At 49.7% G+C, this 17,553-nt stretch overlaps 3 protein-coding genes across 4 annotated transcripts in view; 2 read left to right on the top strand and 1 right to left on the bottom strand.

Moving 5' to 3' along the window:
• The window catches only part of LOC8050437 (vacuolar protein sorting-associated protein 41 homolog), a 32,397-nt gene extending 23,844 nt beyond the window's left edge, over nt 1-8,553 (top strand). Inside the window, exons 19-23 of the mRNA XM_029978331.4 lie at nt 688-824; nt 3,927-4,026; nt 4,941-4,985; nt 6,126-6,208; nt 8,387-8,553. Coding sequence (XP_029834191.3) covers nt 688-824; nt 3,927-4,026; nt 4,941-4,985; nt 6,126-6,208; nt 8,387-8,437 — 416 coding nt within the window. The 3' untranslated portion in view covers nt 8,438-8,553. The remainder of the gene's footprint in view (nt 1-687; nt 825-3,926; nt 4,027-4,940; nt 4,986-6,125; nt 6,209-8,386) is intronic.
• On the bottom strand, nt 8,548-11,253 carry LOC8050438 (10 kDa heat shock protein, mitochondrial). Of its 2 annotated transcripts, XM_002433676.4 has the most exons (4): nt 11,091-11,253; nt 10,658-10,819; nt 10,499-10,588; nt 8,548-8,788 (listed from the first exon to the last, which is right to left on the bottom strand). In XM_002433676.4, the coding sequence occupies exons 1-4, from the start codon at nt 11,091-11,093 to the stop codon at nt 8,738-8,740; spliced, it is 306 nt and encodes a 101-aa protein (XP_002433721.2). In that variant the 5' UTR covers nt 11,094-11,253; the 3' UTR covers nt 8,548-8,737. The 2 variants fall into 2 exon arrangements, with proteins under 2 accessions (XP_002433721.2, XP_040354772.2); XM_040498838.2 differs by having other exon boundaries at nt 10,499-10,819; nt 11,091-11,243.
• Nucleotides 11,254-11,401: 148 nt separating this feature from the next.
• Nucleotides 11,402-16,285, top strand: LOC8050439 (heat shock protein 60A). Its single transcript, XM_002433677.5, has 4 exons — nt 11,402-11,779; nt 13,596-13,765; nt 14,107-15,501; nt 15,927-16,285. Exons 2-4 carry the CDS (start codon nt 13,598-13,600, stop codon nt 16,089-16,091), a joined length of 1,728 nt encoding a protein of 575 aa, XP_002433722.2. The 5' UTR covers nt 11,402-11,779; nt 13,596-13,597; the 3' UTR covers nt 16,092-16,285.
• The last annotated feature ends 1,268 nt before the right edge of the window (nt 16,286-17,553 follow it).

Below are 17,553 nucleotides of genomic sequence, written 5' to 3'. Positions count from 1 at the left end.
GGCAAAAGGCACGCCAAAAGTGCCTGTAAAGGTTCGCAATTCATAAAGAATGGTTACTGTGGCGCGCCCACGACCAGCTGTGGGTGCGCGTCCATCAATGGAGACGTGCCACAGTACCTTGCTGTGGCACCTAATATGACATTTACACGAAGTGTGTAAATGCAAAAATTTTACCCCGCGTAATGAACGCACCCCTCAAACATGTGTCAATTTTTCAGGAAAATAAGTGTGTTTATTACGCGAGTAAATATGGCATTTTATTTTGTTTTAATTTGAAGTCCTCATTGAGAAGAAACTAAGTTTTCGAAAATTGTTGTAGGACAGATATGCATCTCATATTTTGAGGTATATCCCCCACTTTCCCCCACATCCCCCACTTTATATTCGCACAGTCAAAATGACGCTTAATAGCTTCGTTTGCATATCATAGATTTCTTAACGAAAAGTGACGCATCTTCTTATGCAGGTACATTAAATTGTCCTAGAAAGCTGAAAGTTTGCAGAATACACATACATCTGATGCTAAATCTCCCCTGCAAATTTCATTCCAATTACCTGAGTAGTTCAGAAGTTCTAGTCAGTGCCCCTTCAAGACGACTAAGGAAATTTGGGAACCTGGTTTGAGAACCCGTGCCACGAACAAAGTGCTTGAGCCTCTGGATTTGATCTCCCGTCGGGTGGTTGCAGCTTTCATCACGACCCTGCTGCACAAGATCGGCACGCACGTGGACCCGATCCTGCTCATCCATCGCATCCCCGAACAGCTGGCCATCCCCCAGCTGAGGGACTCCCTGGTCAAGATCATGAGGGACTACAAGCTGCAGGTGGGTCCCCCGGGGTGGCTTCTTTGCGTGCCCCGAGCGGGAGCACGACGGAGCAGTGTGTGTCATAACGGCGCATGACAAAACAGTACGCGGTCAAAACAGCACGCGACAAAATAGCACATTCCAAACCGCACGCGTCAAAACAGCATGCATCAAAATAGCTCACGACAAAACGGCTCTGCATCAAAATGGCACAGCGCCGAAACAGCCAGCAGGTATGTACTGTATGTTTTCTTAAGTATTCTGAGCTTGCATTTATGGCATGTCAAGAGAGCTTGTGTGATAATATTTCATATAGCCACCACTGTCTACGCACAAATAATTTGTAACCCCGTGAATATTTTAATTTTTACTGAGAGATGCGTTGGTACCTTCCAAGTTAATCATAATTACTTTCAGTGCCATTTTAAATGAACTATATTATGTAGGCCATTATTTTTTTATTAAGATACTACTTTGTGTCTTGAAATTTCCAAGCATCATAGAAGGCAACAATAAAGTGTTAAAGAGTATTGTTTATTTAATGTGGGCACTCTTTTCACATTGAGTTTGCATAGCGTAGGAAAAGCGGCAGCTCAACAGGTTGTCAATGAGGGGCTGTGTGTCAGACTTTGATGCTACATTTCGTAGCTTTTCAGATATCGCTGCATAGTGCTTTGAGCCTGACGCAACACTCCCTCTCTGACAGTCTATCTGCTTCTGTTGGGTGAGGCTTTGCTCTGTCTTCAGAGCCTCCACAAGACGGGATGAATGTTGAAACCCGAGGGAAGATTGAAAACTTACTTACGTCGAACCAGTTTACTCGAAACATAGCCTTCTCTGTTAGATTTGCATCTCTCATTGGCAGTATATCACTACACGTACTGTTATTGCGAGTCAAATATGCACAAGAAAAACAATTGGTATAAAACCAATACATATAATTTTAGTGAATGTGAGCGAATTCAATGGTTGCGAACATGATTGTACGGCCATACTATTAGGAAAAAATGAGAATCGCAAAAATAAAAAGTTTGACAGTATGAGGCCACCATTTACAACCATTGCTTATAATTGTCATTTGTAATTGCAGTATTTTGTTATCCCTATCAGCCTTCCTCTCTCCAGAGCCGGTAGGACTTGTGTATTTTTAATGCCACACAGCACGTTGTCGATGTGCTGTTTTCATGCCGTGCTGTTTTCATGCTGCGCTGTTTTGGCAGGCGCTCTTTTGTCAGTGTGTGGCATTTTGACGCACCACTTTTTTGTTGCAAGCTATTTTGACGTGCGCTGTTCCGTTGCTACGCTAATTAGAAGCTGTGCTGATGAGCGCGGTTTCGATGGTGCCGTTTTCTCGTGTGCTATTCTGCCGTGCGTCGTTTTGTCACGGCACCGCCCCGAGTGGCCGGCCCAGACGAGATTTTCGCGTTAGTATGGGTCGCGAAATGTGACACAATCTCCCTCGTTGCCCCAAGAATGCGGCCAGCATGCAAGTTGCTCCCGTTTGGCACTTGGAGCATCTAGGCTGTCTCAAAGCGCAGCCGGATTTGGCGGTCGGAGTGTTTGGTAGTGGTGGCGGGGAACTCCGATTGGTGCGTTTAGCGTCCATGGATGAAAAATAGTCCCCAAGTGGCAACATATTAGGCCACAGGAGCAGGTGAGTCGTGCCGTGCCATCGGATGTCGCAATCCCGGCGGTTCGTTGTACGACTAGGGGCGAACGCCAGTGTCACTGCCGTCCCGACTCCCAGCTGCCAAAGCTTGCGTCGACCGTCCGGCCGTGGAAGTCCGTTGCCGCCGTCGGGATTGTGGCAACCAATGGTGTTACGACGTCGGGTGGTGGAGGTGGAGGGAAGGGGACGTCGGAGACAGTCTTGGTCAGTAACTAGTTACTAGTAACGCGTTACCGGTAACTAGTTACTTTTTCTAGTAACTTTTACCTATAACGCATTACTCTTTAATACTGGTAACTTGTAACTGTAGCACTGCTACTTTTTTTATTGGGTAACTGTAACTGTATAGGCTGTTACAGCTACTTTTTTTTTCTACTATATAAATTAGAACCCACTGCCGCGGACATAGAGAAACTGCCATCTTGAAGTATTTTTTTTCCTAACTCCTCGCTGACAAAAAAAGAAGAAGAACAAGCATGGTTACGCATTAAAGAAATAAAAAATTGCCTGCTTTAGCCCACGACGGACAATGGATGACGGACAACCAGCACGAAACCGGGAGATAAAGGAAGCGGCGCCCGCGGTGGTTAGGGGCGCAAACAATGTCTGTTTTACCGACCATCTGTGGGTGTCGGTGGTAGTGCGATGTCTTTGAGTATTCCGTCTGGGCTAGCTGTGTCTGGGATATTTCCATGCTGCCGTTTGTACAACCAATTGTTCGCCGTTTCCTCATCCCTATTAGTTTTCAAGGAAGCCTTCCCCATATCGTGCAGAAAGCCGGTGGTTTTTCGGGTGAACACGACTTCCACAGGTGGCGTTTCGGACATAGACGCCGCGGTGGTTGTCATACACTAGTAAAGCACCAGAAGCTAATATTGTCCTTTTCCTCTTTATTTCTTGGAAGCTGCTTGATGCGCTATGTTTAGGCTTGCTTCCAAGAATATCCCATAAGGTCATTAAATGACCATCTCTGTCCTCATTTGTTTCGGAGTGAAAAATAAAGCAAAACGTTCATTGACGCGGGCCGATGACAATTTTGAAAAACGGTTGATTCTAAGTTATAACAATTATTGCAAATAAACTATGCACATCAAAATGCTGAAACGGCGGATGACGCAAAAAAGAAACACTCTTCGGGTTTAAATTTGTCTAATTTGTCAGTTTACCTTTCTTCTCACTATAGTGTAACAAACAAAATAGTATTATTTTGGTTTGTGATTCATTGTATCCAATTTTTGTACTGTAACAAGAAAGTAACGGCGTTACTGTTTTTGCAGTAACTGTAACTGTAACACACCACTTTTTGAAATTGGTAACTGTAACTGTAACAGAGTTAGTTTTCCCCCTGGTTAACTGTAACTGTAACACTGTTACTTTTTACTGGTAACGTGCCCACGACTGGTCAGAGATGAGCCGTCGTTTTGAGAAGTGCAGCCATGTCCCTCCCCCAGATCTCTCTGCGGGACGGCTGCAAGAAGATCCTGGTGTCGGACTGCATTGGCCTGCTGCACAAGCTTCACCGGCAGCAAAGCAGGGGCATCTCCCTCACCCGTGAGTGCCTTCCGCAACGCTCCCCATCATCCGGAACTGTGCCCGCCACTGTGCGGGATTGGATGTCGATTTCCCGTTCCTAGCATCGCCTCTCGTGTTTCTTAGCACTGTTTTCACACGTTAGTGTCATGTATGGTCACGCTTTACTGGAGCTTGGGAGTGAGTTTTAATGCGGAAAAAAGCCGAAACATTACGGCGCTCGGGCATACTTATGTTAACTGAAGATATGGTGTTGGAGCAATGGTACGTAAAGAAGAGAAACAACTCCATGCCGGCGTAAAAGCACGTACGAGCGCGCCAAAAAAATGCAAATATGCCAAGGTTGAATTTAGCATTTGCTCCACTTAGGTGTGAATATACCTGCGCATTTGCGGTAAAAAGGTCTTTGAGCTGGTTGGCACAGTACAATGTGGGCTGCCCTCTGAAGTGGATCTCATTCTCCTCTGCCATTTCTTACGCTTTCGAGAAAGTGGTTGCGACTAAAAGCGACGATGTTGCGCGCATAAAAAGCAACCGGCGAAGTTAGTATTGCAGCAGATTCCTGACAAAATTAATGCTAATAAAAGAGGGGTAAGTATAGTGCAAAGAAAGGGGAAGAAAGACAGTGAAGGACAAAAAGGGACGAGACGCTCTTCGAACTTGCAACAGATTGAGAGTGCATTAAACTTGCTGTGGGTGATGGTGCAACCAACGAGAAAGTGACATTCTAGTGACCGGCTTCTTCGTCCCGAAAACTCTGCTTAACTCCGCTTTCACTGTGGAAGGGCTTAAAGCAGGTTCCACAGTGAAAGGTCATACATTGTGAAATGCAGCTTTGTCCATGGTGCTTCAGTGGTGGTACCATTTATTGTATTATAGGTCAAAAGGTGTTCTATAGGACGCTGAGAAAGAACTGTCCTGTGGCCTCGTTTCAGACGACCAGCTGTGCCCGGCGTGTAACCGGAGGCTCCTCTTCAAAGGTGCGTCCCCAGAATGCAGGTGGCAGCCTGGCGACGGGGGCGTTGCAGTCCCGTCGCTGGAGGGCTTCTTTGCACAAAGCTTGCCCTCCAGTCGTGTTGCCAAAGGGCATTTGACTACGGTGAAGCGCAAGTTACAGCCACGCTTCACGGGGGAATTAGCTAGAGAGCCGTTGGCAATTTTTCTGCTTCTCTCTTACAATTGGAACGCCGAGATAAAAAGCACGAGTGCAATACCAGATTACACTTTTTTGCGCCTTCGACGTACTGTAATATCACGAGAGATAGCCCGCCTAAAATCGAGAGAAAATTGAGTGAAAATAAGGAGTGGGCTAACTTCTGCTTTACAACCGAGAAAAGTTTAAAAGAATGCTATTTTTAGGTTATGTTTTCCTGCCAAACTTGTTATTGCAGCGAGGGGCAACAAAGCAAAGATGGCTGTACTTCCAAGTCAGCAATGTTTGCTTATATCCCGCCATAGCTAACTAGACACATTTTCGCCGAGGTCATCATTGGTCCGAACACTATGATTAGCAGGAGTGGGCTATCTTTCGGTTTTTAAAAGAAAATAGCCAATCAAGCTAAAAATAGGGGGCAGTTTATCTTTCAAGGGTGGGGCATCTCTGGGCATATTACGGTAGGCGTTAGAGTTTGTAATTCTTCTATACTTCGTCCGGGCAAAGTACAAAAAGGCACCAACGTCACGTTTGCACCAAGGAGCAGTTGCCGGGTCCAATTTTCTTTTGTGGCCGGATGGCTGCAACAGTGACTACTGGCGTGGTAGAATTTGCTTGTGTGTAGCTACCATTGTGAGTGGCAGAATTTTGTGCCTGGTTGAGATGCTGCATCTGCGCTCAGCCGAGCAGTGTACGGCTGCGGACAATACGAGTGGGAACGGCCCACTGGGGTTTTGTGGCATACCTGCCAGAATCTGAAAAAGCTGCGGTCCATACTAAAGCGGGGCTGCAAAGCGTCTTTGAGGTCTACAAACGGAGGAGCTTACGAGGGCCGACGGAGCCATCCCTGTCGTGTTGTTCGGCTCCGTAAGGGTGGCACTATTTCAAGCGCAAATATTTTCCCAGAGTTCGGCCTGTGGCTGGATCATTTGTTAGCGCACGTGCACAGACACCTGGTACAATGCAGATGTGCGGTATGTGGAAGACGTGGTGGTGTTCTTCTGCAAGCACGCTTTCCACGGCACCTGCCTGCCCACCAGTGGACCTCCCGTAAGTCGCTTCTGCCAGTCTCGCTGCACGCCGGCAGCGTGAGGCCCAACGAGGAGGTGGCCCTTGGGTCAACCGGAACCTATGTTGCCCGGCACTTGTTCTGAGCTACCCACACTGCGAGGAAGCGGGCCATTCTGTGCATCGTGTTCATGTAGCATGTGTGTTAGCTACTAGGCTGGAGTACACTAGTACTTTGTATATGGCATCAAGTTGTATGGCCAGATGAACTTGGCTCGAAGTAAGTGCGGTGAAACAAGGGCATAAATGAGAGGAGGAACTTGACCTTATGCGCCTGGATAGGCAGTTTATAAAAGAGATTGATGTGCTGCATTGTTGAGCTGGAGGCCACACACACCCGACAGTCACATAACTTCAACCGCAGTCCTTAGATTACCTGTTCTGGAACCGTCACGCCAAGGGGAACGTTTTCCCTACTGACAAATTGAAGCACCAGAGGCGTGCTGCTTTTGTTAGAAGTAAACCAATCGGATCACTCGGGAAACCTAAAGGACGGGTTCGAATAAAGCCCCTTTGTACTGAAAGTAGCGCCACTGATTGATTCACCGACACGCTCTCACCCTCTAGAAAAATCCTCTTCAAAGTTTCCCTTTCCACTACTACTGGTTGGCCGAGCATTCGTCCGGTTTCGATTCGCCACTTCCGTCCGCCATTTGTGCCCTCCCTTATCGATGGAGCATATGTCGCGCGTTCTGCTTTTAGAAACGTCATTGAACTGCCGCTATGACATGGCGTTACTGAATCACGTGCGCGTGTTTACAAAACGCTCATTCGAGTTTTTTCATCTCCTCGGCACTTCGGCTTGTAAAGCCGGAAACAAAAAGGCATAAGTGACGATATTTGCTGTTGACCGTTTCGGAAACGAGTGCAAGATCACGGCTTCTCATTCCATAACAGAAACGTGCGCATGTTTATTGCCTTGGCTCCCCCCCATCTGCTGAAGAGGAAATGAGACTAGGACAATCTGTCTCACAGTTCAATTTTATTGTATGAAGCGGAAGATTGCATCCAATCTCGAACCGAATGACCCGAGCAGACATACAGCCGAAGCCTCAACAAAACTCGCATGCCTGCTCCAGACGTGAAGCAGTGGAAAGACATACGCAGTAGCAGACGTCAAGGACACCGGCAACTTGTATCCTTGCGAAAATACGAAAAGAAAGTTGAGTCGAAATTGTGCAGAAAACATGGAAAGCACCAAGATACTTTATCTAGCGAAGGTTTGCCAGCAGTCGCCCGTCGCGGCGCTCTACGGAAGAGCAGCCTAGGAGCTGCTAGCATCGAAATGAGAGTTAGGCTCGCGGAGAGGAGGAGAGATTCTCAAGCGAAAGAGGGCTTGGCACTACTTTCAGTAGAGAGGGGCATTAGGTCTGAACTTGGGAAAAGCCACTGCAGAGGAAGTTGCAAATGCATCTACTCCATGGACCAGTGGGGAGGGGGCACAATTGCAAACACTGTCTGTACTTGAGATATTATTTTGGAAGAACTGAAAGGTGCTAAGTCTACTTTAATAGGTAGCTGCAAAGAAAAAAAAAAAAATTTTTTTAACAGCCTTTTTAGGACAAGCATGAAACAAAACAAATCTTCCGCAAAAAAAAAAAAAAAATACACATTTTTTCTAGCAATATTTACGCCACTGGACGTAATTTAGTCGGGTGTCACAACTTTTCCACATTTAAAAATCCCGCTCTTCCAACGCGCACGGAGTGGCTGCTTTATGTCACTCCGTGACGTACGTAAAATACCAACTTTGTGGTGCGCGATTCAAAACGGACGGAATAGCAGCAAACTAAAATGAGTCTCTCGCAATAAATATTGCTGTAAAAAAATATCAATTTTTGGCAGAAATTTTGTTTTGTAACATGCTTGTCCCAATTAGGTTGTTTAAAAATACTTTTTTTTTCTTTGCAGTTACCCTTTAAGAGCATTGTCGAAGAAATCCTTTTAGGCTTTTTTTTTTACTGCTACCTGCATCAGCACAGTTTGTGGTGATAGAGTTTACTAGGGCAGAAAATATCAGTTTTTGAACCAATAAGTAGTTTATTTATGGGCTGTGGTGCAACATCAGTGGGAGTAAGGTGAGGCAGCTGCTAGACATTGAGTGTGTAGTCTCGACCACTGCTCCTGCATGCAGAGTTGCTGAATGGGATTTTCTTGCAGGCCTGCAGCCTCTGCAGCGTCAAGAAGCAAGTCCGTGGCTTTGGAACATGAAGCTGCCCAAACTTCTAGGTGTACCTTCGCTTTACTCGCAGCATCTTCATGATGTACAGAATATTCTAGGAACTGTGTGTACATATGTTTGGAAAAAATAAAAACAAAACCACTGCTCCCATCTTTTATTTCTTTTTTTTATCAAAAGCAGGTTGCAGCATGCGTTTGTTGCCAACACGACGGTGCCCCGCACCCTTCGGAATATGACGATGGAGTGATTACAAAACTCTGGTGTAAGCTATAACAGTGACTACGAGAGGCCGGCACCTGACGACTCCGGCCATGGCCCAGCCGGTTCCCTCAGTCGCTCCACTTGCCAAGGACGTCGCTGTCCCGGAAGATGTAGAATTCCTGCAGGATGGAGCATTCATTTTAAGAGCTGGGAGTGCATGCGGACATACAAAAAAGTCTACAAGCGAGCTGCCATGTCTGCAAGTAGGATGGACTGATGCTAATGGCTGTGCCCATTATAGCAGGCAATAGCTTGTGCCACCTAGCCTAGAAACCAAAAGTATGAATTTTCCTCTCTGCAAATTTCCTTCCCCTTAGTCTTTTTGTAACCATCACCAGGTGGTGTGGGATAGTGCCAAAATAACCTTTAGGCAGAATCGGGCAAAAAAAACATCACCCCCCCTTCCCCCAGAAGGCATCCAATTTTCCTCTGGCCAAACCTTGCTGTCACCACCCTAACACCGGGGCCACTGGGTTGAGCCTTTGGGCTGGAGCCACATGGGAGGTGGTCCCAATTTCCCTGTTCCCAGCTGTGCTAGTTATTCATAAGTCCTTCAATTCTCTTTAGATAATTTCTGCCAGTCTTTTAATATTCGTTATTGTAATGCCCTTTCCATCCATTACTCCATTCTCCTTTGCAAAGCGCAGCACTCCAGCCATATCAGTCATCCCGTGGTATACCATCCATCCATTTCTTCATACTTTACCCTAAATGTCCTGCTGTTCTAGCCTCAAACAACCATTTGTGAATTATCATACCCTTTCCTCATTGCGTCTCCTATACATGGTTAGTCTAATTTCCCTGCATTCTTTACTCCCACATTTTTGTCTCTGCCTCCTTCACTTCCTTTCCTACAGAGGTAGTCTGCTCTGCCCCAGCACTTTACTGTTGGTATTGAAATTTCAGCTTTCGGGTTTGGTTTGTCCATTTAGTGTTCTAACTCTTCATATATAAATGTTGATATGTGAATCGCAAGTTTGTCTGCTTCTTTTGCAGGGGCTGTGGTGGCATCAAAACGCCGAGCGCCGACTGAAGGTTAGTGGGTAGACCTCAAGGCAGCTTGCTTTGAGGTCTACCCACTATCCTTCAGTCGGATCTCGGCGTTCGGACGCCACCACAACCTCTGCAAAAGCATATGCGCTCCACTTGCGCTCCACATACCTTGCGCTCCACATACCTTTCTCACCCATCGTGCATTCTCCATTGTGTCTAGTCTGTTCAAAGTTCAATTTACTGATCACCTCCCTAACCTCTAAAGATATCCAGCCCATGCCTCGCTGCACTCCATGTGGTGTATTCACATGTGCTAGTCTGTCTACCTCGCCTAGCCTGGAGTGTAAGATGAATGTAACTAGCAAATAGTTCCCCTTTTGGTTACATTACCCAAGCACATGCATATGTGGAGACCTGAAAGTGTTGGGTCCCTGCAATAGCAACTTTTCTAAAGCAAAAACGAAATGGCACTCTACATATGCATTCGTCAATACCACAGCTTAGTAATTTATTTTGAATCTCGTAGATTAGTAAAGCGCGCATGGCATAATGTCTACCTCCGTTCCCAGGATTATTCTTGGCATTTGGGTAAGTTAGCACAAGGTCTACTGGACGTTACTCTTCGTACAGCGGGAGGCTGGCCCGCCATTTGAGAAACACCGGCTTGAAGGTAAGAATTCAGCCCGTGCAGCACGACTGCTGACCCCGGGGTCCCAAGGTACACGACCGTAGGCCGGTACCATGAACAAAAAACTGCATTTTGGTTGGTTAGGGGGAGTTAAGTAGCGAATTCATTCCGAAGGCCGGGGCAGTTCCCCCCGCGGATCACTGATTACCTTGTTGTCGATCTCGACCTTGGTTCCCCCGTACTCAGGCAGCAGCACCTTGTCCCCCGCTTTGACGGCCGGTGGAATGGTCTGCCCCGCCTGCGGGAAAGGACGGATTGAGGCTCCTCCGAGAGCACGTGCAGACGGCGGACCGAGCGGGCAGCTCACCTCCGTGCGCGCCCCGGTGCCGACGGCGATTACGGTGGCGCTCTGAACCTTGGCCTGGGCCTTCTCGGGGATCATAATGCCCCCCCTGGTCTTGGCCTCCGGCACGAACCTCTCGACCAGGATGCGGTCCAGCAGCGGCACTAGCCTCTTGCCCAGTCCAGCCTGCGCGATGGGGACCCCGTTAATTAATGACCGCGGTGGCGACGCCCGACTCGACGTGCGCCTCGCGCCTCGGAGATCGGGCTTGCCACGTGAAAACGCTCCCGTCTCAGAGCCTCGCCAGCCTCGCTCGTACGCAGGACGACCCCCGAGCACGCGGGCACGTTGGACCGGCGCGAGGGGCACCCACATTCCGGGCGCCGCATTTGTAGACCGAGACCGATGCCCGTGCACCGAGTGCCAAAAGCTGGGTGCCGGCTGGGAAGCTGCTTACCATGGATCCGTGAATTGAGGGCGAACGACCGCGGAGAAAGTTCGAGAAGCGACAAACGTAACGCTGGCTGGCGCCGGACTGATCACCTGCTGCCTCTTCGGCCTCTCTGCCTCTCCCCGCTGCTCAACATCGGGCACATGGTCCGAGGAGCGCCACTGGGCATGCGCAAGATAGCAGACTACACAATCACTTTTGAATAACTCGCATAAATCCACTATGTAAGAGTTTATTCGAATTATTTTTAGTAAATATCAATTTTTTATATAAATTTAGGTAAAACTTTTATATCTGAAATTACAAAAAGTACCCGCAGAAACTTCTAGAAAAGCTGGGCCCCAAAAGAGGATAATATGGCGCTTAGATCTTAAACATCTTAAATACAGCAAAGAAAAACAACCCTCGAACATTTAAAAGCTGATTCATGAGTATAGCGACATTTAAAGTGTATATAAATTAGCTTATTTAATTTATTAAATCGTAAATGCATCGGAACTCTTTTATGTACCCGTGACTGTGGTTGCGCAATGCTCTCTCAGGGGCCGCCCTTATTAGCTCGGTGGAGCTCTCGCAACTCTCGCTGTTGCGTCCAGTCCCGTTCATCGGTCGAGCACGCGAAAGACAGGCGAGGTGCGCTGAACTTCGGAGCGGTCGCCCCCCTCATCCAAGAGAGCCCCAATCAGAGTGCGCAAGTAAGTGGTCCCCGCGTGAACCGACGCCTCGCTGCTGTCGACGGAACGTCGTTTGGAAGCGGGCAGTTCCCGAGATTAGCCCTAAACCCACGTGTAGCGACGACCGGAGGGCGAGTGCAGACTTGCTCGTCCGGCGACCCGGCGCCGAAATCTCACGCGCGGCACGTGCCGCGACGGACCCCGCGCGAGAGCCTTCTCTCTGCTTTTCTTCGACGTGGGCCCGTAGCTTTTGGCTAGTCAAAGAGAACCGGTTTGTACAGTGCAAAGCCTGACCGCGCGCTCGTGTGAGAAACTTCTCGATCGCGACGAGTACTTCGGACTTGTAATCTCCAACTTGTCCTTCGCTGTCGTACGTAAAAAAGTAGTGACGACAACGGCCGCGTTTGCGCCCGCCGAAGCCAAACTGAATGCAAAAAGCACTCGCGGACCCTCGGTCCTCCGCCCAGTCTCTGCGCGAATTCCTCCGAGTAACCGAGCTTCGCTGGGTGCGTACGAACGCGAGGCCCGCCTGCCCTCGCGAAGGGCGCTGCACCGGCGAGGCCACGTGCGGGCGCTTTCCCCTCGGGCTCGCGCCTAGTCTAGCGTAGTGCGGTGTCCGCATGACCCCGATCGTGGATGGATACGTCGCTGGCGAAATCGTCCGCTGGATGTCCGGAAATGAGAGTCTGGAGTATGTGGAGAGGAAACTGATTTCACATGCTTCACCCTGCAGCTGGCGTGATGATCTGGCAAATGCACTGGGGTTCATGAACACTGATGGAAAAACGGACGTTGGGAGGCTGAGCTAACCCAGTAAAGGTTATCAGAATGGAGGGATAAGTTGAAGAAAGGATGAATATATTTTCCTTTTTCGTTCGGCTATCCCCATGGCCAAAAGCGCAAACTCGATTGCGTCACACAAATTGGAGCTAAGAAAAAAAAAAAAACATTAAATGGTTTGAACATCTGTATTAGCAGCTGAAATGAAAAAGACTGACCAGATTGAGCTGATGCAAATGACCTAGATCAAACCGATTCAAAGGGTTTAGCTCTATCATATACATTCATGCTACTGCCTGTGGGCTGATAAAGTTCCATGGACCACGCAAAAAGTAGTTGCCCACCGTTCTATAGTTTCACGTCTCTAAGGTACTTTACAGCTTTTCTGGGGGCTATTGTAATTTGTTGAGATAAAGCTGAAACAAGCATTTCTAACGTCCGCCCATGTACCTAATCCAACAGCTCGCACTTAGTAGTGGGCTTCGTGCTCGTGCCAATGGAGGGTGCTTGCCAGAGAGTCGGTCGTTGACTAATGCGAACCTCGCAGAGCAATGGAGGGGGTAACGAGGCAGCTAATGATTGCAACCGCAGCAGTGCTCATTTCGACTGGCCGAGTATGCAGATATGCAGCGTGCTTTTCTGGTTGGCAAGCCCTCCGAAGACGTCTTGGCAACCTTTTTTGTGGCTGAATCTGTTCATTATCATTTCCAAGAGACATTGTTGACCACGCTGCACTATTTTAAAGGGTCCACTCTGTTTTCTTGCATTAGTTTTCACATTCCCTGGCATGCAAGATAATGTTGCCATATTATAAAAAGTTAAAGCCTCTCATTTTGTTGCTTTCACCACATGTAATGAGTACCACCCTGCCTTTTTGGGAAGGGGGAGAGGAGGAGGAGAGGGGAGGGAAACAAACAGGTAGGGGATGGTGTCAAGCTGGGGGTAGGTTTCACCCTTGTCTGCTTTACCCGTGTCAAGTGGATCGGAAACTGCTTGGCTGCCGTGTGCTTGCAAGGCCCTTGAGCCGTGCAGTGACAGACTGCAATCGTTTATGCAGGTATGCATCGTCTTCCAAGTGCCCTGCGCAGTACAGCTGGCCGTAGCGTAAGCCACGCTTTACGGCGCCACTATGCCAAGGACATCAGGTTTGGGGCAGACGTCAGGGCCCTCATGCTGCAAGGGGTGGATGTGCTGGCCGACGCAGTGGCCGTCACCATGGGACCAAAGGTAGCATTTCCATCAGGTTGTGTCCTAAGGAACTGTTGGGGGCATATATCGTCTGCAATCAACTGCGCCAGATCGCAGGTCAGGGTGGAATATGCTGGAGCTCGTAGGTATGTCATAGAGTTCTCGAAACTGCGATGGAGAGGGTGGTTGCAGAGGCCGAGGCGGAATGTTGGACACTTGCTCAGCAATATTTTATTGCGCAGCTTGCGTCTCGAAAATACAGTCCATCGACACTATCTCTGTGCTTTCTTTGAGTCGTGTTTTGCAGACCTTTCCAGCTATTACTAATGTATGCGTAAGCTTCCAAGAAGGTACAATGGGCTACTTTACGTCGCCTGCAGGGCCGCAACGTGATCCTAGAGCAGTCGTGGGGCTCTCCCAAGATCACCAAGGACGGCGTGACAGTGGCCAAGGGCATAGAGCTCAAGGACAAGTTCCAAAATATTGGGGCCAAGTTGGTGCAGGACGTGGCCAACAACACCAACGAGGAGGCCGGCGACGGAACCACAACCGCCACCGTCCTGGCCAGGGCCATCGCCCGGGAGGGATTTGAGAAGATCTCCAAGGGTGCCAACCCTATCGAGATCCGCAAGGGGGTCATGATGGCTGTGGAGACTGTGGTGGAGCACCTCAAGAAGATCTCCAAGCCGGTCACCACACCGGAGGAGATTGCCCAAGTGGCCACTATTTCGGCCAACGGGGACACCAGCATTGGGGGCCTCATCTCGGACGCCATGAAGCGGGTGGGCCGGGACGGGGTTATCACGGTCAAGGACGGCAAGACCCTCAGCGACGAGCTGGAGGTTATCGAGGGCATGAAGTTCGACCGGGGCTACATCTCTCCCTACTTCATCAATACCAGCAAAGGGGCGAAGGTGGAGTTCCAGGATGCTCTGCTGCTTTTCAGCGAGAAGAAGATCTCCAACGTGCAGACACTAATTCCGGCCCTGGAGTTGGCCAACACCCAGCGCAGGCCGCTGGTGATCATCGCCGAGGACGTTGACGGGGAGGCCCTCAGCACGCTGGTGCTGAACCGGCTGAAGGTGGGGCTGCAGGTGGCAGCAGTCAAGGCGCCCGGCTTTGGGGACAACCGCAAGGCGACGCTGCAGGACATGGCCATTGCTTCCGGGGGCCTGGTCTTCGGGGACGAGGCAAACTTGGTGAAGCTGGAGGACGTCCAAATCGGGGACCTGGGCCAGGTGGGCGAGGTGGTCATCACCAAGGATGACACCCTGCTGCTCAAGGGCAAGGGGAACAAGGAGGACATTGATCGGAGGGTGGCCCAGATCCGAGACGAGATTGACCTAAGCAACTCGGAGTATGAGAAGGAGAAGCTTGGAGAGCGGCTGGCACGCCTGGCCAGCGGTGTGGCCCTGCTCAAGGTGGGCGGCTCGAGCGAGGTGGAGGTCAACGAGAAGAAGGATCGGGTCAACGACGCCCTCAACGCCACGCGGGCGGCCGTCGAGGAGGGCATTGTGCCCGGGGGTGGCACTGCTCTGCTGCGCTGCATCCCGGCTCTGGACGCCGTGTCTGGGGACAACGAGGACCAGAAGACCGGTGTGGCCATCGTCAAGAAGGCCCTCAAGATGCCCTGCATGCAGATTGCCATGAATGCTGGCGTGGATGCCGCTGTGGTGGTGCAGAAGGTGGTCGAAGGCAGCGACGACTTCGGCTACGACGCACTGCGCAACACCTACGTCAACATGATTTCGGCTGGCATCATCGACCCTACCAAGGTGAGGGCGTCTGCCGTGCCGCATCGATTTGTCCTGGTTTAAAATCGCAGGAGTATGGGGGCATGCTAAGATTTCCTCGGCGACATTGAATTTGCCAAACCTGCGCTCGGGTCCTAGCACTGGCTCGTTTCACACTTCGCGATTGGCTTGTGCCTCGTGTTGCAAGCTGTGTCGAGGCACTGTGGGTTAGTATGAAACGGGAATGGTGTCTCCCGTCTCTCCAATGTACAAGACATGTTGGGAAATGGGAGCGAGGACCCTTGCCGACTCTTTCGAAGGACAGGTTCTCTTTTGGGCATTTGAAAGTTTGTAACTTGGCTATTGCTGCATGTGTGACTAGCGTTTTCACAATGCCAAAGTGGGCAGCAACCTCGACCGAAACTTGGCACAGCGGTTCAAAGGAGGTTGGTTCTGCCTCGTTTCAGGTGGTGAAGACTGCGCTCCTAGATGCGTCCGGAGTGGCTTCCCTGCTGACGACTGCCGAGGCCGTGGTGGTGGAGCTTCCCAAGGAGGAGAAGGATGCCATGGGCGGCATGGGGGGGATGGGGGGGATGGGGGGTATGGGCGGCATGGGGGGCATGGGCATGTGAACACGCTCGGTGGGGGACCATCTTGTAGAAGACTGGAGGGCATCCCTGCACGGTCGGGACTGTGCGGGCTCCACCTCCCTGTGCATAGCCTCAGTCCGGCCCGGACCGTTACGCGTCTGGTGGCAGTGGTGCGGTGCGGGGCTGTTCATTTATCATATGTCCTATAGATTGAATAAAAATTATCATGTTCCTAAGAGTCGCTTTTGTGTTCATCAGGTCGTCCTTCCTTTTATGCAAACGATACTCTGGTTCTCTACTTACCGTATTTACTCGCATATTGGTCGATACGTCGTATAGGTCGACCCCCTAACTTCGGGACCCCCGAAAAAAAAAAGAAAAAGTTGAAAAATATAATACCGGGATTCGCGTATTGGTCGACCCCCCAGTTTTGATGAGGCGATTTTTGAAAAACAGGTCGACCTATACGCGAGTAAATACGGTAATGTGGTGGGGCAGTGCATTTTTTTTTAGTAAGCCTCAGTAACGTGTTCAGAAAAAGGTCTAAGAAAAGACACCATTCTAGTAGAACTACTCGGTGAGGGAGACCTAGCATCTTCGAGTGAAGTTCTCTTCAGTTGCCCGAGGGAAGACATGATAACACTTTTCCAACAGTGAATTCCTCCAGAGGAAATTATTTTGTCTCCTATATGTAGCCCCAATTTCCAACATGTACACGAGCGTCGTGTCATTTGCCAGGTGCAGCAATCTATCAAAATTAATAAGGGCTGCACATGTGGCAGTCTGCTCATAACGCTCTGCTAGCATTGTAGGTTGGTCGTAGCGTACTTGGATCCCCGTTTGTCTCGGGGCTCCACTGGCAACACTTTGGCACAGGCCCTCGGTGAAATATGAGCCTGCATGACACTTTGGCGAATAGCCGGACGCCGCGAAGTGGCGTTTCCGGGTGGGCCAAATGGGTTCACATTTTTGTAATGAGCTGCCGCAGACTTTTGCCGCGAAGCGGCGTAAAGCGCAGCGCGGCCGAATGGGTTGACGCGCGCCCCCGTTATTCGCTAAAACGTCGATTCGCTCAAATGTCGCTGTTCGCTAAAACGTCATTCGCTCATGTGATATCAACCCCGAGTTAAGCAGACAAATTGGGGCTTAATTCCCGTGGACTAGAATTTGCTCCAGAATACTGTATGTTACCGCATATAACTCTACCTTTCCAAAATCGGTATCTAAAAATCATTTTTAATGCGAAAGCATTAACTATCCCATGGAGTGGGCCGACGTTATCAGCCACGCCAAACGGCAGATAAGCTCCCAAAGCCGCAATCCGAGGCATCCCAGCTTTGAAACCACGTAGAGAGCCACGCAAAATGGCAGCGATTTGAAGCCGCCGCACGTCAGTTTCAATCAGTGCCACCCCAAGGCGGTGCGTGTCTGCGAGGCAGCGGCTCCACTGCTCCATGCCCAAGGTCGGCGTGGCGAAGAGGCACACTCAATTGTCGACTCAAGT

This window comes from Ixodes scapularis, unplaced genomic scaffold (assembly GCF_016920785.2).
Source record: "Ixodes scapularis isolate PalLabHiFi unplaced genomic scaffold, ASM1692078v2 PGA_scaffold5__190_contigs__length_132052651, whole genome shotgun sequence".
NCBI classification, from domain to species: Eukaryota; Metazoa; Arthropoda; class Arachnida; order Ixodida; family Ixodidae; genus Ixodes; species Ixodes scapularis.
Note: the sequence above shows the minus strand (reverse complement) of the source record. Positions and strands in the feature narration are given on the sequence as shown.

What these genes read in the sequence shown, in the direction of transcription:
- LOC8050438 (XM_040498838.2), bottom strand. An exon ending in AGGTCGAGATCGACAACAAG is followed by an intron (nt 8,789 to 10,498) that starts GTAATCAGTGAT and finishes TCCATCCTGCAG; the next exon opens with GAATTCTACATCTTCCGGGA.
- LOC8050439 (XM_002433677.5), top strand. Translation starts at nt 13,598, where the DNA reads ATGCATCGTCTTCCAAGTGCCCTGCGCAGTACAGCTGGCCGTAGCGTA. An exon ending in CCGTCACCATGGGACCAAAG is followed by an intron (nt 13,766 to 14,106) that starts GTAGCATTTCCA and finishes CGTCGCCTGCAG; the next exon opens with GGCCGCAACGTGATCCTAGA. An exon ending in GCATCATCGACCCTACCAAG is followed by an intron (nt 15,502 to 15,926) that starts GTGAGGGCGTCT and finishes GCCTCGTTTCAG; the next exon opens with GTGGTGAAGACTGCGCTCCT.